Source organism: Ursus americanus, chromosome 24 (genome assembly GCF_024610735.1).
Source record: "Ursus americanus isolate L20-20 chromosome 24, mUrsAme1.1.p, whole genome shotgun sequence".
Classification (NCBI taxonomy): domain Eukaryota; kingdom Metazoa; phylum Chordata; class Mammalia; order Carnivora; family Ursidae; genus Ursus; species Ursus americanus.
Window position 1 is genome coordinate 42,797,917 of NC_142150.1, and position 27,481 is coordinate 42,825,397.

Here is a 27,481-nt window from a genome sequence, read left to right on the forward strand (position 1 = left end):
GCCAGGTCCAGCCGAAGGTTCATTCTCCTTCAGGCTCCAGATACCTCCCGTCCGTGGCACTCACCTGCCGTTTCTCCTCCTCTAGGTTAACTGTGTGTGTGCAGTTTGTGTCATGCCCAACTAAATTACAGGCTCCTTGAACGTGGCCCCACGTAGCCTTCCCTCCCTCGAGAGCTGGTGTGGGACGAGGGGTCACTCCTGGCTGATAAGCCCGCAGCTCGGGTCCCGGCTTCGCCCGCTCTGGTGAGCCCTGTAACGCTTGCTGAGTGTCAGTACGGCGGGTACTACAGACGTCGCTTCTTTGCTGGAGCAGCGGAGGATTGGGTTACCGTGAGCTGGGTCGTGTTTAGTGTAACCATGTGAACAGTGTAAAATACAGCCTATTGGAATGGAAGGCCAGACATCTGCTCTGAATTCTATATATAAATACTGGATATGCTTACATGGGGTAGAGTGGGGTGGCTGGCGCTGGATTTTCAGACTCCCGATCCTACTGCGGTAGGGCCTGGAAATTGGTCACGGGTCCTGGTCCCCAAAGGGAGGAGGGGGAGGGGGCCGGCCTTTGTCCGATGCTGATTGGCCAAGGGGGCCCAGGAACATCAGACCACCTGCAAACAGGTGGGAGGACCTGCTCCCAGTCCCCTAAGAGGAAGGCATGGAGAACCCGCAGGACTCTTTGGGGTGTCCTGAGGGTCGTGGCAAGAAGGGGCCGTGGAAATCCAGGGTCACGGAAAGGGTAATCTGCTCCTGGTTAAACCAACTGGGAGAATGGGTAATCTCTGCCTGGTTAAACCAAGGACCAGGGGGATTCAGTCTGCTTGGGGCACTGGGGTGCCTTTTAAAAGTAGATCTCATTTCCTGCCTCTAAAGTTTTGCCCCAAATCTCACGGCGAGAGGCCAGGCCCCCCGAGTCCAAGTCTGTCCACATGCCTTTGGAGCAGAGCTGGTCCAGGGCTGGATGGAGGAAATAATTACTACCCCACCCTGGCTGCTGGCTATTGAACATTTCAGATGTGCTGCTTCTGGCCTGAGCCCTTGGATGAATCGCCCTGGTCAGGCCGCTCGGTCTCCGAAGTGGAGGTAAGGCGACCACCCCCATTTCAGACCAGATGTTGCGGTCCGAGAGGGCCGGGTCTGAGCGGTCGCCCTGAGCTGGCCCCGGGGCTCACACTCGGAGCACTGACCTGGTCTCTTGGCCCTTCTGATATGTGGTCCTGAAAATATATTGGCACAGATAACTTCGTAGCAACATCAGTGGAATTCAGGGCAAAACCCTGAAAAGTATATCTTCCCGGAGGCCCAACAAGGTCATCTTCCCCAGTGTCCCGTGGGCTTGGTTCCCACCTAGCGTTGTCGGCATAACTGTGCGAGTACAAATCAGGGCTTATAGTTGGTTGGGTGGGTGTCTTTCGATTTAACGCGGTATCGTACACCTGTCATTGCAGTCACTTTCTTAGTACTTTTGTGGATGTGATTTTACGCCGAGAGAACAGTCTGGTCATCCCTGACTTTGGGGATACTTTGTTCGTTTTTTATTACAAACAAGGCTGCAGCAGTATCGCGACCAGGACCTTTCCCCTTACTCCGGTGTTCCCTGGGATGAATTCCCGCAAGGGTGATCCCCGGGGAGAGGGTTTAGACATTTTCATGGTCCTTAATACCGGTTGCCACCGTGTTTTTTGAAAAGGTTTTCCTGGCGTCCGTGGCCACCAGGTGACAGTCTGATTTTTCATGGCGACCCATGTGGGTTCGGGAACTGGGAGGTGGCTGGGCCCAGTGGCTCCGCTCTTGGCCCGTCTGCCCTCCCCCCCCTTCCTTCTTGCATAGAACTCTTTCTTCCTGCAATGCCTTCTCCTCACTGCCCAGAAGCTCAGGCCATGAGTCAACAACTTGTCGCCGGGTGGAGTGACCCGGAACAGGTCAGGGTACCTTTCCCAGAACTGCAGTTACCTCAGCTGGGGGATATGCAGCTGAGACCCCTGACCCGCAGGGGGCTGTGGCATGAGAGGGTCTTGGGCATATGGGCATGGTGCCTGGCAGGGAAGGAGCACATAGGACCAGCGTCTGCTCCTCCCGCAGGACCTTTGCACTAGCCATTCCCTCTGCTGATGATACCTTTCCTTCCACCCTCCCTCACCCCTTCATGTCTTTGCCTGATTGTTACTTTCTCAGGGGGACTGTCCTGACCATCTTACATGAAATGCCAGCCCGCACTCCCAGACAGCTTACCCTGCTCTCTTTTTCCAAACCATAGCATTGATGTTTCAAGGTACTAGCTTGGCCTGTCCATTATATTTACTGCTTATTGTCTGTTTCTCACTGTAATATAGGACACGAAGGTGGGTTCTGCATGTCCCAGATGGTGCCACATGGCTCTTGCCCCCCACTCTCCTGGCCGGCTCTGTCCTGGTCTCAGGGCAGAGCACCACCCGTCTCGACTGCTGTCCTGAGAGCTTCCTCGCCTTTCTGCTCAGCTCTCCTCTCTTCCACTGGCCCTGCTCCCACCGGCATCCCCATGGCAGGCTGGCTCCTGTCCATCCTGCCCCCAGTGTCTCTCCACCGGTGGGAGAGGAGAGACCCCAAGGAGGCCATGTCTCCCAGTGGGAGGGCCACGTTGGCCAGGGGGCAGGCCACCGGGAGAGTAGGTGCTGCCTGTGTCAGCTGGAGAAGCCCCCCGGCGGTGAGTTCCCAGGGCGACTGGGGTGAGGTGCCTCTGGGGACTCAGGAGTGGAGTGTGCCATGCTTTCTAAACATCCAAGAAGCAGCAGCCAGCCGCTCCTCCTGGAAAGAGCCTGCCTGCTGGGGCCACACCCGCCTGGGCTGCACGGAAGCTGGCCCGCCGCCCACCCACCCACCCCTGGCTCTCCAGGGTGGCTCCCCTCCCCAAGAGGTTCACTTTGGGAAAAGCACAAGAAATTGAACTCCCCTCCCCCCCAATCTGTGGCCTTTGAAGGGTGCACCTGAACTGCCCAGAGTGTAAACCGTGGTGAAAATGTGGTCTTTCCAGTTTGGGGAGAAAGTACAGAGCAGAGCTAGGATTTTTTGTGCCTGGGGCAGCTTCCAGGAGCTCCCCCCCCATCTCCCCAGCCTGCAGTAGGGTGTTTTGGGTTTCTGGCTAACACCGGCACTGGCAACTCACCCCCCTCCCCGGGGTGCCTCCTCCATAGCTTCCCCTCCCGGCTGGAGAGCAGCTGATTGGAGACCGCTTGTCAGTGGGGCCGTCCACCGATGACGCTCACACTTGGTGAGTCTCCCCTGCGGCCCCTCCCCTGTAGTCACCGACTAGCACTTGAATCCCTGTGGCCACAGGGAGCTTGCTCCCTCCTGAGACAGATGGTAACTTACAGGAGCTGAGGTCAGCAGCTTCCCCTGCTTGCTTTAGCAAGGGGTCTTCAGGCCGGAGCTGGGTCCTCCCTGGTCGGGGGACATACTAGGGCCTTGGTGACAGCACCGTGTGTGCGCCTGCGTGGGTCTGTCTGGGGAGAGGATCGGTTTATCAGCGAGCGTTGCGGTCCTCAGAAGGTGAGAACCATAGTGTGGGATTTCGACTCCGCAGGCCCGGGCAGGTTGTGCCTTGGCTGGATGAGTGGGGACGAGCCAGGGGACCTGGCCGCAGGGAACCTGGGGAGCCTGGGCACCGTAAAGCTCGCCGGCGGAACGGGATGGCTGGTAATCCTTGCTCTGGGTGGCCGGAGCAGCACGGCGATGATGAATGGGAGCGTGCCCCAGGCCCGCCACCTCACCCTACGTGTGCTGTGGGGTGTCCTTGTTTGTGGTGGCTTTGCCTGCCTGTATCCCTGTGTCCTCCAGATCCCACATACGACCCTGTTTGCAGTGAAGGCCCCCCTGCCTCTGGTCCTCATGGATTCTTCCTCCTCTGAGTGTTCTGGACCCTCCCTAGTCCCGGGCATCATCTCCCTTCCCCCACTGCGCTGTACGGCTGACCGGCACCTAAGTCTCGGATGGCACCCAACCGCTGGCCAGGCTGCTGGCGGTGGGCATCTCTTTACTCCCCGGAACTTCTAGCTGGGGGTGGGGGCCTACCCCCTTCCGGACAGTCCCTCTTTTCCTTCCCATCTCTCCCAGGCAGAGGTAAGGCACGTTCTGAAAGGTGGGGTGCTGGAGGCTGGGTGGGGCGGATGAACCATGTAGAGCAGCTGCTGTGTGCTGGCCCTGGCGGGGCCGGGAGCGCTCTTAGCAGGCAGGTTGGGAGCGATTCCTATAAGAAGCTGGGAAAACAGGACAAGTCCCATTTCTTAATTATTAAGAACTTTTTAGTGAAGTAAATATACACAGGAAAGTAATGCATTTTTACAAACCAAATACACCCACGCAACCAGCACACGAAAAGTGGTCCGAAGCGCAGAGGCCCTCGGTGCGCTGTTGAGCTTGGCTGTGCGAGCACCTCTCTGAGTCTCCTCCTCCTCTTCCATAAAGTGGGCACGACGGCCTCCACGGCCCAAGCCCGTGCACGGGGGTCCCCAGGATGCTTACAGGGGAGCCCACACGGCTCTGCGCGTGGTGTGTGGGCTGCAGAGAGCTGTCAGCCTGTGATGATGAATGTCCTTTACTGTCTGCGTCTGCTTGGGGCAGGGAGGGCGAGATCCGGGGACAGATGTCCCTTGTGGCCATCGCCTCCTTGAAAGAGGTCAGGGTGCCCAGCTCAGGTGCAGCTCCACCACCCCCGTCTGATCTTTACAAGTGTCCCCCCCTGCCTCATGATGGTGATGGTGGCAATGGCGGAGCCCCGTGCTCGTGTCCCCATGTCCTGCAGAGGTGTGGCCTGGGTAGGAGCCCGGGGTTGCTATGGCGGCCTGACCTCAGCCCCCGAGGCACAGGGCACTGTCGAAGGGGTTTGAGCTAAGGGGTGGCACTGCCGAGTGGGAAGCCGAGGCCGCAGTCCCAGCAAGGGGCCTGAGCTGGGACAGAGGGTCTGGGAATCGTAAGGGAGTCCTGAGGCTCCGCTGCGCCTGGGTTTTGTGGCCCGGCTGGGACTGTGCCCCCACGTCCCCTTCTCTTGCATCAGGCCAATGTGACTTCTCTGCAGCCCCTCGAGGTGCAGTGTGGCGTGGTCGCCGTGGCATCCCGGCATGAGGCGGCGGGCGTGCGGGAAGAGTCACCTGGGCCCGGGGGCGCGGGATGGCAGCCCCCCGAGGAGCTCAGTGACGGCCTGGACCAGGCCTGCCGAGGGGTGTGGAAGGGAGCGGCATGGGGGCCGGGGTGCGGCTGGGCGGGGCCGGGAGCACTTGGGGCCCGCGGTCCTCACCGTTCGCTTCCACCCCCGCAGCCTCGCCGCTCCTGCTGTTCGCCAACCGCCGGGACGTGCGGCTGGTGGACGCCGGCGGAGTCAAGCTGGAGTCCACCGTCGTGGTCAGCGGCCTGGAGGACGCGGCTGCCGTGGATTTCCAGTTCTCCAAGGGAGCCGTGTACTGGACAGACGTGAGCGAGGAGGCCATCAAGCAGACCTACCTGAACCAGACGGGGGTCGCCGTGCAGAACGTGGTCATCTCTGGCCTGGTGTCACCTGACGGCCTGGCCTGCGACTGGGTCGGCAAGAAGCTGTACTGGACGGACTCAGAGACCAACCGCATCGAGGTGGCCAACCTCAACGGGACGTCCCGGAAGGTCCTCTTCTGGCAGGACCTCGACCAGCCGCGGGCCATCGCCTTGGACCCCGCTCACGGGTAAACCCAGCTGCCCTTCTCCTTGGTGGGGGGGAGGGGGGTCATGGTTTCCCTCTTGAATTTACTTGAGCCCAAGCAGCTTTGTTGGAGAAAACCTGGCCGTCTTCAAAGGTGTTCACCTCTCAGAACCCGTTGTTGAGAACGGTTTCTGCTCGATAGGCCGTAGTTGTGTTTCTGTTTGCAACCTGCCCCGTCGGAGGCACCGGCTGTGGCTGCCGTGGCTTGGAGTCAGGAGGTGTCTCTGTTGTGTGTGTGATGGCGTCCGAGGAGGCACGGACACTCCAGCGGGTCGAATCTACCTCTCACACCTTTCTGACTGCATTTGCTGACAATGGTATAAAAGGTCAAGGTCCTTGTCTGGAGGTGAAACTGGCCACGGGGATTGTTTCTCTGGCCTCTCGCGGATGCTCTCTGCCCCCCTCTGCTCCCCGGTCTGGTGGAGGTCACCGTGACCCGGAAAAGCTCAGGACCCAGGCCTGAGTTCCAGGTGGGAGCGTGTGATTGGCAGTGAAGCCAAGAACATCCTTGGATTTGAAGGCTGGGAGGGGGAGATGATGGGGAGGTGGCAGAGTGTCACTGCCCAGCCCGGCCAGGCCCATTCTGGACTTTTCGGAGTGGGAGCTGTTTGCTCAGTCACCCCTCTGCCCTTGGTCCCCTCCTCCCATAGCCTTGAAGTGACACAGCCTTACCTGGGCAGCAGGTGCCTTCCTCCCTGCTGGCGGCAGCCCACCTACGACTGTGTGTCCCGTTCTCTGCTGGTTTGGTTGTTGGAGGTGGATGGCTCCCTGGCATCTCGAACAGAAACACAGTAGGACCCCTGGGTTCTGCTCCTGATGTCGCCCGCTTGCTCTTGTCCCTGCGGTGCCTTCTCTGCCCGGTCAGCCTGCCCCAGGGTGGAAGGAACAAGGGCCAGGAGGTGGAGGCCCGTCCTGCCGAGGCTGGTGTTTGGGTAGCTGGGGGAACAGTTTGGGTGAAGGGGTGCTGTCCACCTTACGTCAGCCGTGTTGGGCATGCTGACTTAGAAAATGCACCCCGTGGGCTCTAGTGTCCACCACATGCACGCACACGAGGTCAGGATGGTCTGTGATTTACAGCCCTGGTGTCTGACTCCCTGACGTCAGGACAGACAAGCCTGGTGCCTCTGCCACCGGAAGAGCACCCCACCCCAGCATCCTGGGGGGCCAGGCCCGACAGTGACTTCCCTTAGGCCCCTCCTGCCCCGCCTTCCAAGCAGGCTGAGCTGCCCGGGGCCAGGCTGACCTTCCAGGATGTTCCCCATTTCAGACCCCCCCCATTCTGCGTGGTGACTCCAGGACTCCTGGGGTTACCGCCACCTTTCAGGAGGTGGCAGCTGGCACGGGCTGAGTCTCCCTGGCTGAGAGGGCACATTGTCAGTGATGGGAGAGGCTAAGGGGCGCCACCTTGAGGCCCCTGTGACACACCGGAGGGAGAAGACCATAAACAGATAGCATGTCCAAGAGGGATGTGTGCCGCAGAGGAGAATCATGTGGGGCCCGAGGACAAAGAGAGTGAGGCAGGGGGCTTCCTGTTGTAGGTCAGGAGACTAAGAACATCTGTTGGTGACATTTGAGCCGAGACCTGAAGCAGATGAGAGTGAGAGCCATGTGGCCTTCCAGGGGACAGATATTCCAGGCAGTGTAAGTGGCCAGTGCAAAGGCCCTGGGGTAGGAGGAGGCTCGGCCTGTTGGAGGGGCTGTAGTGGAGTGAGGGGGAGAATGGAGGACACAGCGGAGGAAGGGGTAGGTCCTGTTTAGAGTGGAGGAGTGGCTGGATCTGACTCACGTGTAAAGGGGTCCCTCTGGCCGTTGGAGTGAGGGTGAACTTTGGGGTGGGAGCCGAGGGCTCATTAGTGGCTGTCACCGTGAGCTGGCGACAGGAGGTGGAGGCTTGGATCAGGAAGCTAGTGGGCTGTGGGTGAGAAGTGGCCAGATCTGGGATCTGGTTTGAAGGCAGAATCACACGGGTTTGCTGGCTCTTTGCATGTGGATTAGAGAGAAAGACAAGAAGCAGGGGTGGCATACTGCGGCTCTGTGCCTCAGTGTCCCCATCTGTTCAGGGTGTGACCATGTCCCGTGGCATGCAGAAAACACCAAGAACAGTTAGCAGCTTCGATAAGTCTTAGTTGTTGTTCACACTAAAAGTGTCCCTCCCTCACCACCCCAAATATAGTCTCCATGTCTGTGCACGGTGTTCTCTTTTTTCTTCCTCATGATCTCTTGCCATCTTGGTTGGGAGGTGCTCGGTGCCTGGTGGGGAGGTGCTCGGCGCTTGGTTGGGAGGTGCTCAGCGCTTGGTTGGAAGGTGCTTGGTGCTTGGTTGAGAGCAGTCTTCTCCACGTTCACGTCTCCAGGCTGGCCTTGCCTGTACCATCGCTGGGAGTCAGTCAGTCTCTAGCTCTGGCTTTTCTTATTGAATGTTTGAAATCCTTTCTGATCTTGCCTCTGAATTCTCTCCAACACCCCCAGGCCCTGGGGCGAAGTTGACTTTGGTGTTGAGGCCCCGGGAAGGACTTCTGAGCTGGCCTTTCCCCCACGCTTCCCCTGTGGTGAAGGTTTGAGATGCCCGTTCTGTCCCCTCAGGCATCGTGCTGCCCGGGAGGGGAGGACTCCGGGCCAGTACCCAGATGCCGCGGGCAGCACCGGCACTCTTGCCGAATACAAGTTGGGGCTGAGTCCTGGGGGCAGGAGCGCTGTCCTGAGACTGGGGGCATGGGTCTTGCCCTCTGTCCTGGCCACAAGCATGAGGTGGCAGGAGCGGCAATGCCCCTTCCCTCTCCCGTTGGAGTCTCTGCCACGTCCCTTTTTTTTTTTTTTTTAAAGATTTTATTTATTTATTCGACAGAGATAGAGACAGCCAGCGAGAGAGGGAACACAAGCAGGGGGAGTGGGAGAGGAAGAAGCAGGCTCATAGCAGAGGAGCCTGATGTGGGGCTCGATCCCAGAACGCCGGGATCACGCCCTGAGCCAAAGGCAGACGCTTAACCGCTGTGCCACCCAGGCGCCCCTCTGCCACATCTTTGTGCCCTCCTGTGACATGGTCTCCCATGCTAGAGGAGGGGACCCCTGGACCTCATCAGGAAGGAAGAGTCTCAGTCCGTCTCAGTGTGCACACGACCAAGGGCCCACAGCCAGGAGGGCGCATGGGCCCGAGGCTGGGCTTGGCACGGTTTCCACAGCACAGGTAGCAAAGTATAAGCGCCCAGACAGGGTAGAGGGAAGACACCACCCTCCCCAGGGCCAAGGGCCGGCGTGGGCGGCAGAGCAGGCTCTGGCGAGGGCCCTCTGGCTTGGAGCACCTGGAGCGGGGGAGACACCAGCCCCGCGCCGGGGGGGAGGTCCAGGCCTGCATTGGCCACGCCACGGCCGCGAGGGGCTGCAGTGGCTCCTGGGTCTCACGTCAAAGCCAGGCTGAAACCCAACCCCTTCTTTAAAATGCAAAATGGCCCTTCCCTAAAATAACACACAACCGCGACCCGACCCATGACCGCAGCCAGCCGCTGCACGAAGACCCAGCAGCCGTGCGTGCCTTCGGAAGTTGATTTTCCCCCGTGGAATTTGGCTGGGCCTGTGGCAGTGTTCAAGATTTTGCAAAAGCACGTCCACGCCAGCGGGTCTCCGGTAACGGAGTGGCTTGCGAGTTCCCCATTTAAGGAAACCAGCGGGCCTCTGTTATGAAACCCGGGGGAAGGAATTTGAATTATGCTCCTCGCGGAGGTCCCGCGCCTTCCCATTTTCCGGCCTTTCTCGTTGGCCGCAGTGGAGCATTCAGGGAGGTCATGGGTGGATTGCTTGGAGATTTAGTCTCCTGATATCTTCTCGGCGGGTGGTGGGAAGGCTGGGCCCTTTCCAGGCTGCTGGGGGCGGGAAAAGCACTGGGAAGAAAGGCGTCTGCAGCAGGCCAGCGGGAGCCTTCGCGGAGCTGGCCCACAGCACCTGCGAGCCTGGGGTGCCAGAAAATGTGCACCAGCGCCCCAGGCCTGCTGGCACAGGGGTGAGTCCCACGATGGCCGGGCTCTGGCCTTACTCAGGGAACCACGCCGTGCTCCCAGAGCCATTGGCGTGTGCCTGGGGCAGGTCAGCGTCTGGAGCCTCAGTTTTCCCATCCGTCCAGTGGGAAGAGTAATCCCTGCTTCCCCTGTGTCGCTAACAACTCACTAGATGCAGAGGAGAGAGCGCAAGAGAGACCCATGGGAGAGGTGTTCCGTGCGAGGGGCGCTTGGTGACAGTGACCTGCTGTCACGTGGGGAGGAGGCTGCCTGCTGAAGCCGCTACAGCCTCACGCTCAGTGACCTTGTCACAGCTCCTCCAGCAGGTAGTTTTGGCACCAGCTCAGAAATGACACCCCTCTGGGAAGGCTGCGCGGCCTCACACATGGGGGGGTCCCTCCAGCACCCACACCTCCTGTGGCCGCAGGGGGCCCACTGGACGAGGACCCCCCCAAAGGCAAGGTGGTGCTTGTGCGTCCCCTGCCCCTGGTGAGGGCGCCGGCCCCTGGCGCACAGCAGCAGCTCAGGGGCTGCTGAGAGGGGAGGAGAGCTTACCTGGGAAGAAGTCGAGCCCAGCGCGGCGGGGGACCTGCCAGGTAGAGAGAAGCAGCTCGAAGCAAGGAGAGAGTCTGTGGCCGGCGAAGTGGGATGCCTGGATTTGCACCCCGCAGGCCCTCCCGTGGGTGGCGCAGGTGGGCCCCGGAGTGCCCTGCCTTCCCGGGTCAGGGTTCCAGGCCGACTCCCACTGGCCGGGCGTGGATGAGCTGCCTGTCTTGAAAGCAGTCGCTGAGGCCGAGGGTTATGGGATTGCCGGTTAGCCAAGACCCACCCAAGCCCACCCTGGCAGGAGGGCGGTGGGGGAGACGGCACCACCGGGAGATCTTGAGAGACGACACGTGGGAGCGGGGCTTCTCGAAGGGAAATCGGACACTGGTCCTCGTCGGCAGAGGGACGCTGGGCAGACCCAATCAAGTAGGTCTGCCACCCTAGTGTCCCGTGGCTCGTCCACGTCTGACTGCAACCTGAGGGTCACGTGTCCTCCAGGCTTGGTGTGGTCCCTCTCAGCTGCCACTAAGACCCATGCCCAGCTTCGAGGAACATACTGGGTGGACGCCGCACCTGGAGAACTAGCTGCGTTCTCGGTGCTGGTGGGATTTGAACCAGTTACCCCAGACGCCTAGTGTCACTGCGTATCATGCCCGCTCACTTGGGGGCCGTCACGTAAGAAAGCCTTTAAGGCTGTGGGGTGGCTTCTCACGGATGTGAGACACCTGCCCTTTACTGGAAGCTGGAGGATAAGGATAAACAGAACCAAAGCACCCACAGACCCACCCAGGCAAGACTGCCGTCACTATCTCGGGGCACACCCCACTCATGTGGGGTTTTTTAATAGACTTTTTTTTTATTATTTTTTATTTTATTTTATTTTTAGACTTCATTTTTTAAAGCAGTGTTAGCTTCACAGCAAAATTGAGGGGAAGGCGTAGAGATTGCCCGCAGGCCCGTGAGCAGTCTGTGGTCTTGACAAAGATGTGACATCATTGTCAATTTAAGGAGAGTTTCACTGTCCCAGAAATCCTCTGTGCCCCACCTGTTTGTCCCTCCCTCCGCAACCCCTGGCAGCCCCTCATCTTTTTATTGTCTCTGTAGTTCTGCCTTTTCCAGAATGTCCTGTGCTTGGAATCACACAGTATGTAACCCTTTCAGATTGGCTCTTTCTCTTAGTAATATACATTTAAGATTCCTCCATGACTTTCCATGGCTTGATGGCTCATTTTTTTATCTGCTGAATAACATTCCATCCTAACGTATTTTTAATTGGCTTTAGCTGTTCATTTACGGCATTTTCATAGTAGCAAAAAATCATAAACAACTCACACGTCCGACGTGGCGTCATGTAAATAATTTACGATACTCTATCGCCATTAAGAGAACGAGGAGGATTTCTATTAGTGGAAAGAGAGGCTACCCGGAGTATATTGGTAACTGAGGACAAGTTGGAGCAGCATGTTTTGATTACCCAACTTCGTTTGAAAGTTAATACTGCTTAGGAAACAAATGGGAAGCGAGAAGAGCCGGGCCCCTGAGCCCTGGTTATCTCTCGTGGGCGAGGTTTGAGGACGAATTCACTGTCTCTGTCTTAGCGTTTGCACTCGTGTAGACGGAGAACAGACAGAAAGCAGACCCGGGCTAGCTGTCTCTGCTCGTGCTCTGGCTCCTTGTTAGGTACATGTACTGGACAGACTGGGGCGAGACACCTCGAATCGAGCGGGCGGGGATGGACGGCAGCACCCGGAAGATCATAGTGGACTCCGACATTTACTGGCCCAACGGGCTGACCATCGACTTGGAGGAGCAGAAGCTCTACTGGGCCGACGCCAAGCTCAGCTTTATCCACCGTGCCAACCTGGACGGTTCGTTCCGGTAAGTGCCCGCCCACTGTGGGCCCCCACCTTTCCCTCTGCTCCCCAGCCACCGCCAACCACGGCCTTGGCCGGTCCGGGCTGGGCATCAGCAGGAGAAGCTTCTTAACTCAGACCCGGGGTCTCGTATCTGAAATCCTGGCGGCCTGAGGAGTTCTGGACTTTCAGAACCCGAAACAGTAGTGGAGTGCACACGGCACGTCTAACTCCACACCCGAGCAAGGTCTGGGGGGCGTCTGCCATCCACTGTGTGAATATGTTTGCACCAAAACACCGAATGTTCGTTCTAAGTGGGGTCGGAAGACCGTAAATAGCCCCACATCCACGCACAGTTTTGCCACCAAATCAGTAACAAAACTCTCACCATTTTCAGAGTTTTTTTGGATTTCAGAATTGCAGATAAAGGATTGTAGACCGAACGCCCAGGAGTCCGACGGGGTTGTGAACAGTTCACTATACCCCCTTCCTCCCCTCACCAAGTTCACATCCCGAGGGTAGGAGCGGGGTTGGTCTTGGGGTTCACCACTTTCCCCAGTCTTGCCAGAGGGCCTTACACCTAGCAGTTCCTCAGTAAAATGAGTTAAATGAGTGAGCTACAAAGAATTTTTTACTTGTTAGGTAATTGCGTTGAGAGCTTTCTGGAGAGCTTAGCCTTACAGCCCCCTACCTCATTACGCGGTAGATACGGGAACAGCCTTTCCATGCACAGGCGCTTACTTAATTTTATTTATTGACCAAAGACTGCCTGCTAGCTCTGTGCCAGGTCTTGGGGGTTCTCTTGGGACGACAGAACCCTGTTGCTGCACGGTGGAGCTCCTGAACTAGGCGGGGAGTAGGTGGGTGCTGGTGCCGTGGGCTGTCACGTGGCATGGGGAGGACTCGGCCAGCTCTCTGCACACACAGGCACATGGCAACTCCAGCAGATTTGAGGATGTTAGCGAGTTTGCCGCATTTATCCAGGCCTGCGTATTAGTTATCTGTTGCAAATAGGGGTTTTTTTGCGGGGGAGGGATATCAGGAATTAGCAGTGGCTTAGCTGGCTTAGCTGAGAGCGTGTCCTGTGGTTGTAGTCAAGCTCCTGGCTGGGGCTCCCGTCATCCGAAGGCTTGACCGAGGCTGGGGGATCACTCTGATGGCTGTTGGCAGGAGGCCTCAGTTCCTCCTTGACCTCTGCTGACCATGCCACAGACTAGGCTGGGGCCTGCATGGAGACTCGGGGAGTGTGGCAGCCTGGGGAGCTGTGGTCCTTGGGGAGCCGAGTGATCCTGGCCATTGTGAAGGGGGTGTTAGAGGCTAGAAAGGCTGCAGGCTGGGGGTGCCTGGTGGAGGGATTGTGACAGGACAGCAAGGATGGTGGTGGCATTTAAGACATGATAAGGGTGGTGGTAGTGATAACGGTGCTGGCGATGATGGTGATGATGACGATGGCAGTGATGGTGGCAGTGATTGAGGAGGGGGTCACCTCAGTACGTTTATTTAAAAAGTGACATCAAGGGGACACGTGGGTGGCTCAGTCGGTTGAGCGTCTGCCTTCGGCTCAGGTCATGTTCTCAGGACCCTGGGATCAACCCCCATATTGGGCTCCCTGCTCAGCAGGGTGTCTGCTTCTCCCTCTGCCTGCCGCTCCCCCTGCTTGTGCTCTCTCTCTCGGACAAATAAATACATAAAAATCTTAAAAAGTGATATCAAGGAAACAAAAAGGAGGCAACATTGGGTCAGATCAGGGAAGAGCAGGGGATGTGGCCTTCAGCTGTTCAGTGACACCTTGTAAGTGTTTCTGTCTCCAAGGTGCGGTGCCAGGGGCTGGGGATGTGCTGAGGACCAGCTCCCTGCAGCCCTACCCCCACCAGCGAGGCTGGAGGCAGGGCAGGGTCATTAAACCAGATAATCATACACGCTACCAGGTGTAAAATTCTGAATCGTTATCAGTGTCCATAATCTCATAAAAACAAGTTCTCGTTTGCTGGGCATTATAGAAAATACATGGAAGAGAGCTGCTTTTTCTTGCATCGATATCAAATTCAATTTACTCTGATCCTAGAAAGTACTGGCCTTACAGGAGTGAGCAAGTGCGTTTGGTCCGATTTGTATTAAGTTGTTGCAACATCAGGGCAGAGCAGGCGTGCTGGTCACCAGCTCGTTGTCCTCGGCTGTGGCTGCCCCCACCCCCGCCATTTTTCTGCCTCCTTTTTTCCCTGTGGGGCCCTTTGCCATTAGCCACTTTTCTAGAAACAGGTTGGGAGGGGAGGCCCGTGTCTCTGGGAGGGATGGTGGGAGGCTGGCTGAGTCTGGGAGGTGCCCCGCACGCACTGGGACGGTTCCTGGGATGCCTGGGATGCCATCACACTGTTGTCCCGTGTGATGTGAATGGGTCCACAGTGGCCGTGGAGGGTTTTCAAAGCTGCGAACGTGCAGGACTGTGGGGAACCTGCTGATGGCTCCTCCCTCTGCCTCCCACCTCTGCAGGCAGAAGGTGGTGGAGGGCAGCCTGACGCACCCCTTTGCCCTGACGCTCTCTGGGGACACTCTGTACTGGACGGACTGGCAGACCCGTTCCATCCACGCCTGTAACAAGAGGACTGGAGAGAAGAGGAAGGAGATCCTTAGTGCCCTTTATTCGCCCATGGATATTCAAGTGCTCAGCTCAGAGCGGCAGCCTTACTGTAAGTGGGGGGCCGGGCGGGGGGTGGATGGCCTCTTCCCCCGGCGGAAGCCCCTGGCCTAGGGGTGCTGGCCTCAGAGCAATGGAGGAGAGAAGGTGCTGGTAGAGGGGAGGGAGGTGTATGCAGAGTGCAGGGCCAGACTGGGGGGCCACTGAGAGAGCCGTCTGCAGAGCCTGGATGGGGGCTGCTTCCGGTGGGGCCTCCCACCCAGCTGTCCTCTCTCTGGAGGTGGCAGGGGGACTCCCAAGGAAGCTTGCTTTGTTTTCAGGGCCAACAGAAATTACATAGTTATTGATGAACAATCTGCTGTAAGTTGAGGCTCTCGGCCTGGGGTCCCCATAGGGTGGTGGCTGGGGTCCTTGTTGGTGAAAAGCTTGCAACACACGGGCTCAGGGCTCCTGTGACAAGGGGCTAGCAGGGTCCTGGGGGACCAGGGTGCTGTAGAAGGTTCCAGCTTTGAACTTAACAGTGGGGGCAACCGTTGTCAGCGCCAAAGGGAAGGTGGGGCTCTCTGGAGTTGTTTTCTGGTGAGAACATCATGGTCCTTAAACGCATCCACACTTGGGGCAGCCCACACATGGAAGACAGTGTCAGGGAGAGGAGAGACACCACCCCATAAGTCTGCTCCAGCTGACGGGGGTTCATACTCTGCCTTTCGGGGTACTGCACCCCAGCCTGCCCCGGGCAGAGGGAAATGCCAGCAGTGTTCAGTTCAGTTGTGTGTTGGTTGTGGACGGGCTTGGGAGAATGAGAAGGGTTGCTGTCAGCACCAAGAGTGTCCAGGCATGGCCACCAAGCATTTGTGCAGATCCCGTGGGGTCCAGGCACGTCACAGAGATTAGACAGGCCTCTGCTCCAAGAGCCCCAGTCGATACTGCACGGGCAGTCCTGAGATCCTGGCGGGAAGACTGATGGTGGCCCTCCCAGAGGACGTGTCGTCTAAAGGGCCCTGAAGAAGATGAGGGTTTCTTGCTATAGGAGGTTGGGGGGGGGGCAGGGAGGATGCCCCCCCAGGAGTGGTGTGTGGGGGTGGGAGCGGGGTCGAGGGTCCTGTTCTAGAGCCTTCCCTCACTCCGTCCTGTCTTCCCCAGTCCACACACGGTGTGCAGAGGACAATGGCGGCTGCTCGCACCTGTGCCTGCTGTCCCCGAGGGAGCCTTTCTACACGTGCGCCTGCCCCACTGGTGTGCAGCTTCAGGACAACGGCAAGACGTGCAAGGCAGGTGAGACGGGGGCGCCGGCTGGGGGCCGGCATGGCAGGGGGTGGGGGGCAGCCACGCGGTCAGCGCCTTGTCCGCTCCCCAGCGAAGGTGTCTCGCGTCCTAGGCTCTGCGTCCAAGGGCACTTGGGCAGCCCAGCAGCTGGGACTGGGGTCCGTTGGGACGCCAGCCTTCTGTGATTGTAGCCGAAACGCTCGCCGTCGTGAATTGCCAGGCGACAACTGTGGGGACTGGAACAGTGACGTTAGTGGGGGAGGACCCCATGAATCGGGAGGCGCCCTGCGATCCGGTGCCTGACAGTGTGGCTTCGTCTCCTGCTTTTCTGCTTTTTCCACGTTGATATGGAATTTATGATCCGTTTTGCTCCTTGCATCCCATTTCCATGGGGTCTTCATGCCCAAATAACCTGCCCCATGGAAATTCAGGTTGCAAGCACGTGCTCGACGGGAGAAAACTTCGGGCGCACGGAGATCAGTTGCTGCCCCTCCCCGCACACAGGTGTTTCCCTTTGCTTCGGGTGTTCGTCCACTTCTTCGTTCTCCTCCCGAATTCTCAGCAGTTGCTGCTTCAAGGACTCCTAGTGCGATTGCGTTTTACCGAAGTGTCACCCTGTCGTCCGGGGCACTGTCTGAGGCTCTCCGTTGCTGGTGTCAGGCTCAGAGTGCGCTTTTCCGGAAACAATGCGTGTGCAGCATACGGCCGTCTCCGGGGACGTCCAGGGCCCAGCGCAGCTGGCTGGCACCGGAGTGGGCGCCGGAGTGGCTGGCGGGGGGCTAGTGACAGACGTCAGGGGGCAGCCACCTCTGGGCCAGTCACACTTGGAGGAAGGAAAGGGAGACCAGGGGCTTCCCTGGGGACCTGGGGGCAGAGGGGAGGGAGCGTCACCAGAACTTGAGCGCGGGTTTATTTATTTATTTATTTTTAAAGATTTTATGTATTTATTTGAGAGAAAGAGAGTGTGCGAGAGAGCACAGGCGGTGGAGAGGGAGAAGCAGGCTGTCCATCGAGCAAGGAGCCCGATGCGGGACTCAATCCCAGGACCCTGGGATCACGACCTGAGCCGAAGGCAGCCTCCCAACCGACTAAGCCACCCAGGTGCCCCATGAGCACAGGTTTAAAACACAATGTTCAGGGGCACCTGGTGTGCTCGTCGGTGGAGCGTTCAGCTCCTGGTTTCGGCTCAGGTCATGATCTCGGGGTTATGGGATTGAGCCCCGCGTCGGGCTCCATGCTCACCATGGAGTCCGCTTGAGATTCTCTCTCTCCCTCGTCCCCCCACCACTTGTGTGCTTTCTCTCTCAAATAAATAAATCTTAAAAAAAAAATCAAAAATTTATCCTGCCAAATCTGAAAAATATGGAGTATACTAAGTTCCACGTACTCACAAGCAGTGACTGTTAAGTGCTGGGCGCGGAGAAAAAAAGCCGTCAGCGACACTGGCCTGTTCCTCCTGACCTTCTTGGAGCAAATGTGCTAGTTGGGTTGACAGGAGGCAGGCAGGCCCACAAATGAATAAAGCCAATTCAGATTTGGGTCGGAGTAAGGAAGGACACAAAGGAGAGACTCAGATGGGCGGGGGCAGGACTGGGATGAAAGGCTGGAGAAGGTCCTTCCCAGGAGACACCATTCAGGCTGGGACTGGAGGATTAACAGGGAGGAAGGGCAAGGAACAGTGAGAAGGAACAGCCTGTGCAGCAGCCCTGAGGCGAGAGCTAGGTGGTGTCAGGACTGACTTCACAGGGGTTTGATCTGTGCAATCACTCAGGGAATCGAGTTCAGAGGAGCCCTGTGCTTGGTTTAAGGCTCTTTTGTTGCTGACTTGAAATGCTTAATTATTTTTGGACAGGGGGCCATGCATTTTCATTTTGCAGTGGCCCTGTACGTGACATAGCCGGTCCTGCTTCGTATACAGGAGAAGCTGAAGGGCGGTCTGGAGGTCATCTTCGAATTTTGGTGTGTCTTTTTCCGCTGGTTTTCCAAGTGTGGTTTTTCCATCTTACTTGATATTATTGCAGGAGTATTTGCAATTACGGGAGGTGTATATGCTTCTAAAACGTGAGTTTCAGTGCCTGAAAAGTATTTATCCAATGAACCATCCTTCCCCTGTTGGGCATTTGTGTTTTATTTGTGTTTTTGCTATGTCCAAGCCGTGCTGCCTTGAGACAGCCAGCTTGGGGCCTGGCCACGGGGCTCGAGGGGGCTGAATCTGTTGTCTGTTGCTGCCGTGGATTGGTGATCCTGCCCGAGCCGCGGCGCTGGATGGGGAGGTGAGGTCGGCTCTGGGAGGAGGACAGGCGTGGCTGAATGCAGGCATGGTTGCCATCTCTGCGCACTTGTGGGGTCTGGAGCCGGGCTGCACGTGGACATCTGGGGGAGGAGGAAGCGGTGGACACGACCCCCCAAAAGGTGGATCGTGCAATAGAGCCTGCCCTGTCGGGGAACTTGTGCAGGCCGCTTTTGTGAAGGGGCCCTGGGAGGCAGGAGAGCCATGCATCAGGGATGCAGGACTGGAGTGTGGGGCCTGCTAGAATCCCAGAGTCAGGGCCCAGTGCGGCTGCACAGCTGGGGACATACCCAGGCTACCATACCCACAGCGGACATACCCAGGCTACCCTGGGGTACAAATGGCTGCCGGTCATCTTTTCCAGGCAGAGGAGTCTGGGCCCCACTGCCTGTGGTTGAGCCTCTTGAGGGCATTCTGTTCTTTCTGCAAACATCCACGGGAGGGGGGGGGGCCCGGGGGGCAGAGCAGAGGAGGCACCCTGGGGTAAGAGGGCTTCCTGGAGGAGGCTGCACGGGGGTGGGGGCTTGGAAGCTGTGGTGAAGAGCTGACAGCAACCCCTGTGGAGCGGACCTCGTGGATTAGCAGCAAGGCCTGTCCTGTGGGAAGCTGTCTGGCAGGGGGCTGATCTGCAGCTCCTGGCCTCCTCCAGGAAGGATGGCCGGCTTGCAGATTCCCCTGGGACCCAGCGGCGCGAGGCCACCTTCCCTGCTCTTGTGAGAGCTGCTTCCATCTCCTAACTGTAAAGGGCCCTTTCACAAATAACTCAGTTGGAGAATGCCAGGCGTGAGGAAGAAAATCATTTTTGCTGTTTTTGGGCGCCACCGGCTCGGGTGGGCGTGCGGGTGGGTGGGGGAATCTGTCTGCACAGAGCAGCTCAGGGGATTCTTGGGCTGAGGCTGCGTCCTTCTGCTTTGGCTGCAGATGCCCTGTAGGGTATGTCACCGGAGAGGGAAGCTCCCAGAGGACCCAGAAAGCACGGGCTGGGGCTCCTGTTCTGCGCGAGAGCGTGACCGACCGTTGGGTTCCGTGTTTCACTAAGAGGGGTTCCCGCCCCAGGTGCTTCCCACTAATTGCCTGGCTGGTTCTGGGGGCTGCGTGGGGCTTCTGTAGCTTCCTGCCCTGGAACCACTCGAAGCTGGGCTGGGAAGGGACAGAGTTTCCTAGAAGTTTTGGTTTGAGTTGAGAAGAAATCCAGGCACTTCTCACAGCATTGCAAGGGTTTTCCAGCAAGGTGGCTCTCTGGAAACTCGGGGTGGAAATGTGGGGGATATCTGTCCGTATTTCTTAATCCACAGGGATCGGGGCATGTGTGGGGAGTGGATTCTGTGTTTGAAGGGCTTTCCTCCTGTTTGGGCGACAGACACAGCGAGTCAGAGACGGGGCCGTGAACGGGGCCCGAGGGCTTGGGACTTCACAGCACATGACAGCTCCGCCGGCCGCTGGGTTTTAGGGTGCAGATCTCCTGCTCTCCGGGTTTTATTCCTTGCCTCGGAATAGCACGTTAAAGGAAAAATGTTTGATGAAGACACTGGGGTGTTTTCCTTTCCTCGCCTGGCTGCCCGCGTCGGCCGGCGCGTGTGGTTTTGGCTGCTGGTGGGTGTAAATGACATGCGAGTGTGGACTTTGACTGCGGACGTTGTGCAGGTGATTGTGAACGCGGCCTGGAGATGGTCACCGGCAGCATGAGGGTAAAACGGAGAAGGCAGACAGAGTCCTGCTGAATGCCCCGCCGACAGCGGAGCTCGGAGGTCCCGGCGCAGGAACCTGCTGCAGGGCCCCTTGCCGGCCGGAACTGAGCCGCCCGCGTGGACGCTGCCGGCGCTCAGGAGAGGCTTCCTGGCGGCTGGAGGGAGGATGGGATACAGGGGCTGGCTCGGGAGGATCTCCTCTGGGCCATGGAATCGGTGCGGTCCCGCGCCCCCGGGGGTGAATGCTGAGGCCGCACGCTGAGGGTCAGGAGGTCCTGGTCTAGAGGAAAGGCCTTTGGGAAAGAGAAACGGAGGGTACCAACCTCCACTGTTCTGAGAGGGGAGGCGTCAGAGGCGACATTCGGGGTATCGAACATGGCTTTGGTTGATAGTTGAGAGTCTGCCAGAGACTTTTGGGGTGGTGAGGAAATTCAGACCCAGAATTTAGAGCAATTTCCAATCACGTGATGGCTTTGTGTGTCCAGTTATCGTTTTATGATACCAGCACTCACATCCCGGCTGTGTGATCTTGGGAAAATAACTCAGCCTCTCTGTGCTTTCAGTCACTTCACCTATAAAAAGAGATGATAATAGTACCTGATTCTTGGGAGGAAGCCCTGGCTGCCCAATAGATAGGAGCTGTGCTTAAATTTGAACTTGAACTTGGAGCCAGGCAGGGAGTGATGTCAGAAGAGCAGTTCTTCGCTGATCATTTAAAATCAGAAGTAGATGATGAGGCTGGGTGGCGGCAAGAGGAGGTTCGAGGGGGTGTGGGGCGGGAACGGGCAGGAGAGTGAGGTGTGCGTCCTGAGTGCACTGGGCACGCGGCTCCCTTTCCAGGGATGGAGGCATATGGCTGGGCAGGACTGGGGTCCGAGGCAGGGGTCTGGATGTGTCAGAATTACTCAGACCCCGCCGTCACATCCAGGTTGCCCAGCCCCAGCAAATCCGAGTCTCCAGGACAAGGGACGGACGTGGGAGGCAGAGGGCTGAGTCTGCACTTGACACACACCCAAGGCAGGCTGCTTTGTTGCAGTTGGGGAACCCTCCACAAGGCCGGAAACATCTTAGGACCCGAAGCCACGGCCTCAGGCATGACTTGCGGATTCCTGGGGCTTTCACTCTGGGCGTCTGACCATTTATGCTGTGGAGTTGAATCGGAAGAAATTTTCATGATTTGCATGAGTCCTATTTTTCCCTGCTTTTGAGCAAATGAAAGCCAGCCCTGTGCAGGGAGTTGGTGCCTTCCCCCAAGGAAGGGGCTGGGGTGGCATGACACTCAGACCCCAGGGCCTGCAAACTGCCCCAGAAGCAGAGGATGGCATGGGGCGGGGTGTGGCCGGGTCACGTCCCAGCTGCAGCCCTCTCACCTGTGAAATGGGGAGAGCAGGATGACTCCCCTCCGTGCAGCTGGGGGGTCAGATGAGAGGCTGCTTTCCACGGTGCCTGTGTGGGGGCCACAGGGACAGGACGGGAGACCAGACTCCCTTGCCTTGGATCAACAGTGTCTTGTGTCCCCGTGGCCCTGTGGGCAGGGTGACACCCGTTTGCTGTGGGTTGCAATGTCTCAAGGTCCCCCAGCCCCTCTTGACATGGCCCCGGTGGGGGTCCTGTGGGTTCTGAGACTAGGAAGGAGCAAGGAGCCCCCTCCTGGACCCCAGCTCTTTTGGGGGGGAGGCTTGGTGAGACCCTGGGGTCCTGAGTGACTCTTGTCCCGTGAGCCAGCGGGGAGGATGGCTGGGCCAGGCTGCGATCCCACGCACCGTGCGTCCTCCAGCGCCAGCCTCCCCCACCCCCCAGCAGCCTGGCCGATGGAGGCGCCCAGCTGGCTTTGCTTTTCCCCATGTTTTTCCAATTATGTGGGACGGGCTAAAAACAGCAGTAGCGGGGCCTTATTTGGGAGTTCCCACCACTGTCCGAAGAAGCCTGCTGCTCCCCTTGCTCCAGCGGCGGCTCCTTGTGGAACCTGCCCTATTGTGACTTCTGTCCCCGCCTCACCACGGGGGGCTTCTGGGCAGTGTGCATCCCTGCTTGGGGGCCCGAATGACCTGGGCAGGGGACTCCCTGGGGCTGTGTCCAGGGCATGTGGCTTCACAGCCCCGGGAGGGGGCCAGGCTGCCACTCCGTTTTGTGCCCTCCACTGTGGCCTTCCGCGAGGAGGCTGTGGCTGCATGTTGGGGCGGGCGGGAGGCTCGGGCTTCGTGATTTACGGGGCCGCCTGCTGCACCTTGCCAAGAAGTAGTTTTAACAGATGTTCGCGGGGACAGGAAACAAAAGGACGAGGGGATGTGGTGGGCCGAGGTGGCGGGGGGTGGGGGAACAGAGGCGTCACTGTCGGGTCTGCCGGGCAGACTGACAACTGGGGCGATGTCTCAAAGCCCCTCACATCCATCCGTCTCTCTGGGCGGATTAGCCGAGGCTCAGGGCCGAGGAATAAGGGGCGCGTTTGTTCCCAGTCTGGCTGTCTTGTCACTTATCAGGGAAGTAGGTCAAAGGGAAAAGAATGGAGGCCCTTGTGGCCGAGGCCGACGCCGCCCGGGCCGTGATTGGCGTTGACTCTGCAAACAGAAGGCAGCTGCTGTTCTCAGCCATGGACCGTGAATTTTTAACAGCAAGAAAATCGGATTGCACAGTCCCAGGAAATGGTGTCACAACTCCAAGCACCCACTTTTTTTTCTTTTTTTCTTCTTTTTGGAAATGAAGGTATAACTTGCGGGCAGTAAAACGCACCGTCTAAGTGTCCGCGGTGATCGGCTTTGACAGCTGTACGCGTCTGCCTCGCCGCCACCCCAGTCCGCATACAGAACATTTCCGGCCCCCGGAGAATTCCTGGGTGCCCTCTGCAGCCGCGTCCCCGCCCCGCCGGGGCAGCCCCGTCCTGACTTCTGTCACCATGGCTTAGTTTTGCCTATTCTGGGGCGTCACAGAAATGGAACTGCACTGCACGTGCTCTTTTGTGTCTGAGCCCCAAGACTAACTTCTAAATCTAATAAAAGAGAAGAGGGGAGCACGCTGTATTCTTAGAAAGAGAAAACTGTCATCCTGGGGCCGGCAGTAAGGCCAGGCGGCGCCTCCTGGGTGCCCTGGGGCCGCCGACGGAGAGCTGCGAGGCAGTCACTGTCCCCCAGCCCCAGCCCGTGCAGCGTCCTCCTCGCTGGTTCACCCGAGTCCAGCTCCCGCCCGGCCCCAGAGCTCAGCAGCTTCCTTCGCCTGTGGAGTTGGGTTCTGGGCTTGAGGTCCAGGCCGGGGAGCCCCCAGGCTGCCGCAGCCCGGCCCGCCGCGTGCCCCTCATGCCTGCTCTGGCTTTGCGGACAGCTGCAGCTCCTCTGTCTTGGTTCCCCGGACCGGGCCTCGGTGCGTCTACCCTCCCCAATTCCCAGAGCCCTGGAGGCGGTGAGCTGATGGCCCGCGTGTGCTGGGCTGACGCTGGGCCTCCGGTGTGTCCTCGGACCGAGGCCAGGAGGCTCTTTTTCACCCTTGGCCTCTTTTTTTTTTTTTTAAAGATTTTATTTATTTATTAACACAAGCAGGGGGAGTGGGAGAGGAAGAAGCAGGCTTCCAGCGGAGGAGCCTAATGTGGGGCTCGATCCCAGAACGCCGGAATCACGCCCTGAGTTGAAGGCAGACGCTTAACGACTGCGCCACCCAGGCGCCCCACCCTTGGCCTCTTACTCCAGCAGAAGTGGATGGTTTGCTCCCTTCCCACCCACCTTTCTGCCTTTGCCTGTGCTGCACCCGTTGCCTAGAGTGCCCTTCCCCGTGGCTGCTCACCTCCTGTTCCCTCAGGCCTCCATTCAGGCAGCCCCGGTCCCCCTGGGGCATGTTTTAGGTTGCGCTCCCATGTCCACTGCGCCGGAGGGATCCCGGCTTCCCGTGGGACCAACGTCAGGCCCAGGAAAGATGCTGGGAAAGTTGAGTAGGTGCCTTCAAGAGCATTTGCCGTGGCAAGCGCTGAGGTTTTTGGTCATCCCGGAGTGGGCAACGACTTTGGTGACTGCGCCTTGTCCTCTCCCTGCCACCCTGGTTAGGTGGGAATCAGGGCATCTGATGTGGCCGTGACCTGACGAAATGCAAGATCTTCGGGTCTCATTGACCTGGGAGTATCAAGTGAGCTCACATGTCCTAAAGCACCTTATCCATTGTAAGGTGCTAGGGCGCCTGGCTGGCTCCGTCAGTTAAGCATCCGACTCTTGACCCCAGCTCAGGTCTTGATCTCAGGGTTGTGAGTTCAAGCCCCACATTGAGCCCCATGCTGGGCGTGGAGCCTACTTTAAAAAGACAAAACAAAACAAAAAAACCTGTAAGGTGCAGTGCGCTTGAGTTAGGTCGAACTGCGTGAACCACGGGTGCCCCCCCACCAGCCTCCTCCGTGGTTCTGGCCTCCACCGCCAGGGCAGGCTGGACAGTAGCAGTAAGAATGCTGCCCGGGGGTGCCGTGCAGGCGCCTTCGGAGCGCCATATCACTGGGCCTCGCGGGAGCTGGGTAAGAGAGGGTCTGGGGCCAGCCTGCTTCAGAAGTTGGGGCAGTCAGAGCTTGCTCAAGGCCCCAGAAGAAGGGATAGCGGCAGGATTTGGACCCAAGCAGCCTGCCCTGTTCTGTCGGGGCCCCGGGGACTTTCACGTGCCATGGCACAGTGGGGTGTGGCCGTCACCACCTCCAGGAGCTGTGGGACAGGGTGTCATCGGGAGGAAGAAGGATTGCTGCTATTTACAGAGCACCTGGGCTCGGGAAGGCACTCTGTGTGCTTTTCTTGTTTTTTGGGTTTTTTAAAAAAAGATTTTATTTACTTGAGAGAGTGAGAGAGAGCATGAACAAGGGGTGGGGAGAAGCAGACTCCCCACTGAACGGGGAGCCTGATGCCGGTCTCGATCCCGGGACCCTGGGATCATGACCTGAGCTGACACAGGCACTTAACCCACTGAGCCACCCGGTGCCCTCTGTGCGGTTTTTTAGAGCTGAGCCACGTGCCCAGAGACGTGGGACCGGGCCTTTTCCATCATGTGAGCCCCTGTTTTATATCGTCCCGTATTTCCCCATGTTCCCGTATTTCAGGTGACCGGGTCGCCCACCTTTAATTGGTCCAACCAGCTGCATTTTGCTCTCCTGTTTCTCTCTCTCTCTCAAGACCCTCTGGCCTGGGTCGTGAAGAGAACGTGGCCTGAGGCAGGTCCCCGGGGCGTGCTCAGTGCCACGGGGGGGGGGGGGGGGGGGACGACACACCTGTGCTGGGGCTGTGGCCTTGGGCTCAGAGGCTCACTGACTTTGTCACGGGACCTCCCAGCCTCGCTGGGGAGCCTTAGCCACTCCTGACTCTTACCTGTGAAGAGACAGAGGTCAAGTTGCTCACCCCAGGTCACTCAGTGAGGAGGTGTGGAGGTGTGGCTGGGAGCCGCGGTTGGGTGTGACCTTTGGGCTGTATGGCCTGTACGGTGAGCAGCCCCTGAGGGGCAGTGGGGAGGGCGGGTGGTAGAAGACCATGTGAGGGGCTGACTCCTGGTGATAGGAGAGGAAGGGGCTGGCTGCAAGGGAGGCACGAGGCTGTCACTGACTTTGCTGCCCTGGCCGCCCCAGGCCTCGAGGCAGACGAGTGACTCCCCCATTTTAGAGCTGTGCAGATGGAGGCTGGACCCCGGGCAGAGGCGTCTGCCCGGCCGCTCTTGGTGGGCGACAGCCTCCCACACGCTCAGGGAAGGCCCGGGGTGGGCTGTGCAGGCAGACAGCTGCTCGGGCCTCAGGTTTCCAGTGGAGCCAGTGCCTGGCCCTGCCACTTCCCCTGTGGTCACTCGGCACGGTCTCCTGGGCCATGACGCCGGGCTGTGGTCTCCGTGCTTGTCCAACAGCTTACCCCAGGGGGCCATGGAGAAACTTAATCAATTGCTAAAAACAAAAATAAGTTGGCTGCCTACCAGCTGTGAAGCTGTTTATGGCCTCAGAGACGGTAGTGTGGAGGGCGGCCTGTGCTGGGACCTGGCTCTGCCTGCACAAAGTCACAGGTGGGGGGCAGCGAGGGGGGTTGGGGCTGGAGGGAGACAGGAGGCTCCGCTTCCCAAGTGCAGCGTGATGAAAAGAAGCTGGTAGAAGGAGCCGCCCTGGGGTGGTGTGAGCCTCTGAGTGGGGACCGTCCTTTCTTAGAGATGCATTTGGTTCAAAGGGGACAGTTGTGATGTCCACTCTGCCCGCTGGGAGGGCCAGGCCTGATGCTGGGTGGCGGGTAGGGGGGAATGCAGGGCCTGGTTGGTCCACATCCTGGGACGTGTGGTTTTGCTCATCATGAAAAATACTTTCCTATGTTGGGGTGCAGAGGGGATTAACCGTTAAGGATCTTCCAGGTCTCCATGCTGGACCCCCTGGCAGGGGGCTCTCCTCCTGGGCTGTCCGGGGGGCTGTGGATCCTTCTGCCCCATCCTTCCTCCTGTGATTCTTCTCTCCCACTTGGCTCAGAACCTGGAGGCCAAATAGGTCAGCCCTGTGTGGCCGTTCCATTCCCACTGGTTGGCCAGTGAGAAAGCCTTGTCCCCAGAGGCCAGCCCCTCCCCCCACCGCTGGAACCATGAGGCCTCTCGGCATAAGCCAGGCACCAGGTTTTAAAGTCTTGATGTTTTCTTGTTGAAAAGTAACATTTGCGTTCACCCTCGAAAGGAAACCATCACACAAAAGAACAGTAAATAGAAACCACCCGTAACCGTGACGTTGCTGCCCAGAGATGACCGCTGCTAACTTTTGGCTGTTTCTCGCTCCTCTGTCCCCTCTGCTTGCATTCAGATCTGGGTTTGCACGATGTCTTTTAGCGCGGGACCCCCGTCGGGCCTGACCTCCTCCACTGCTCGGAGGGCATACCTCCCCCAGCCCTACTCCAGAGCCCGGTGCTTTCGTGGGCCCTTCATTTATTTGATGTTCTCGCTTTGTGGGATATTGACGTTGCCTGCAGGCCCTTCTCCGTGGGTTTGGGTTTTGCTGTGATCGCGAGGCCACGATGACCCTGGGCAGCCAGGAATCTGTGACCAGGAATCCGCGTGCATTTCTAGCAGCTGCTTCGGGCTGGGTTCTCAGAGGGGAAATGGCTGGGGCAGAGGGTCCCCGAGCCACACTGCCGTCCAGGAAGTGCGTGCTGGGCACCGTCCTCTGGGAGGCGGGGGCCCTGCTGCAGCCCCGCTGCGCGGCCGGCATTTTCCACCTGCAGTACCTTCTTCCGGTTACGCTTCTCTCCTGTTTGCTGCTGGGGTCTGGGCGGCTTTCTTCTTGACTTAGATGCCTTTCAGTGAACTTAAAAAAGTGCAGACTTTATCTCGTACAGCAGTTTTAGGTTTACAGGAAAGTCGAGCGGAGGGTCCCGAGAGCTCCTGTGTATCTGCTCTCCTGACACGGTTTCCGCCGTTACTAGGACGGGCCGTCTCATGTTGTGAAAGGCACGCATACTTGTCGGCCGAGGGTTCGCAAACCTCCATGGCCCGTGGGCCGAGTGGCTTGCGGCCTATATTATTTTATTATTATTTTTTAATTATTTTTTTAAAG

At 58.4% G+C, this 27,481-nt stretch overlaps 1 protein-coding gene across 2 annotated transcripts in view; it reads left to right on the plus strand.

Annotated features, from left to right (window-relative positions):
* The window catches only part of LRP5 (LDL receptor related protein 5), a 99,174-nt gene that overhangs the window by 22,189 nt on the left and 49,504 nt on the right, over positions 1-27,481 (plus strand). The window contains exons 2-5 of one of the 2 annotated variants that reach the window (XM_045775615.2): positions 5,288-5,684; positions 11,917-12,114; positions 14,580-14,776; positions 15,868-15,999. In XM_045775615.2, the coding sequence (XP_045631571.1) occupies positions 5,288-5,684; positions 11,917-12,114; positions 14,580-14,776; positions 15,868-15,999 (924 nt within the window). The remainder of the gene's footprint in view (positions 1-5,287; positions 5,685-11,916; positions 12,115-14,579; positions 14,777-15,867; positions 16,000-27,481) is intronic. The other variant, XM_087855088.1, reaches the window with a different exon arrangement.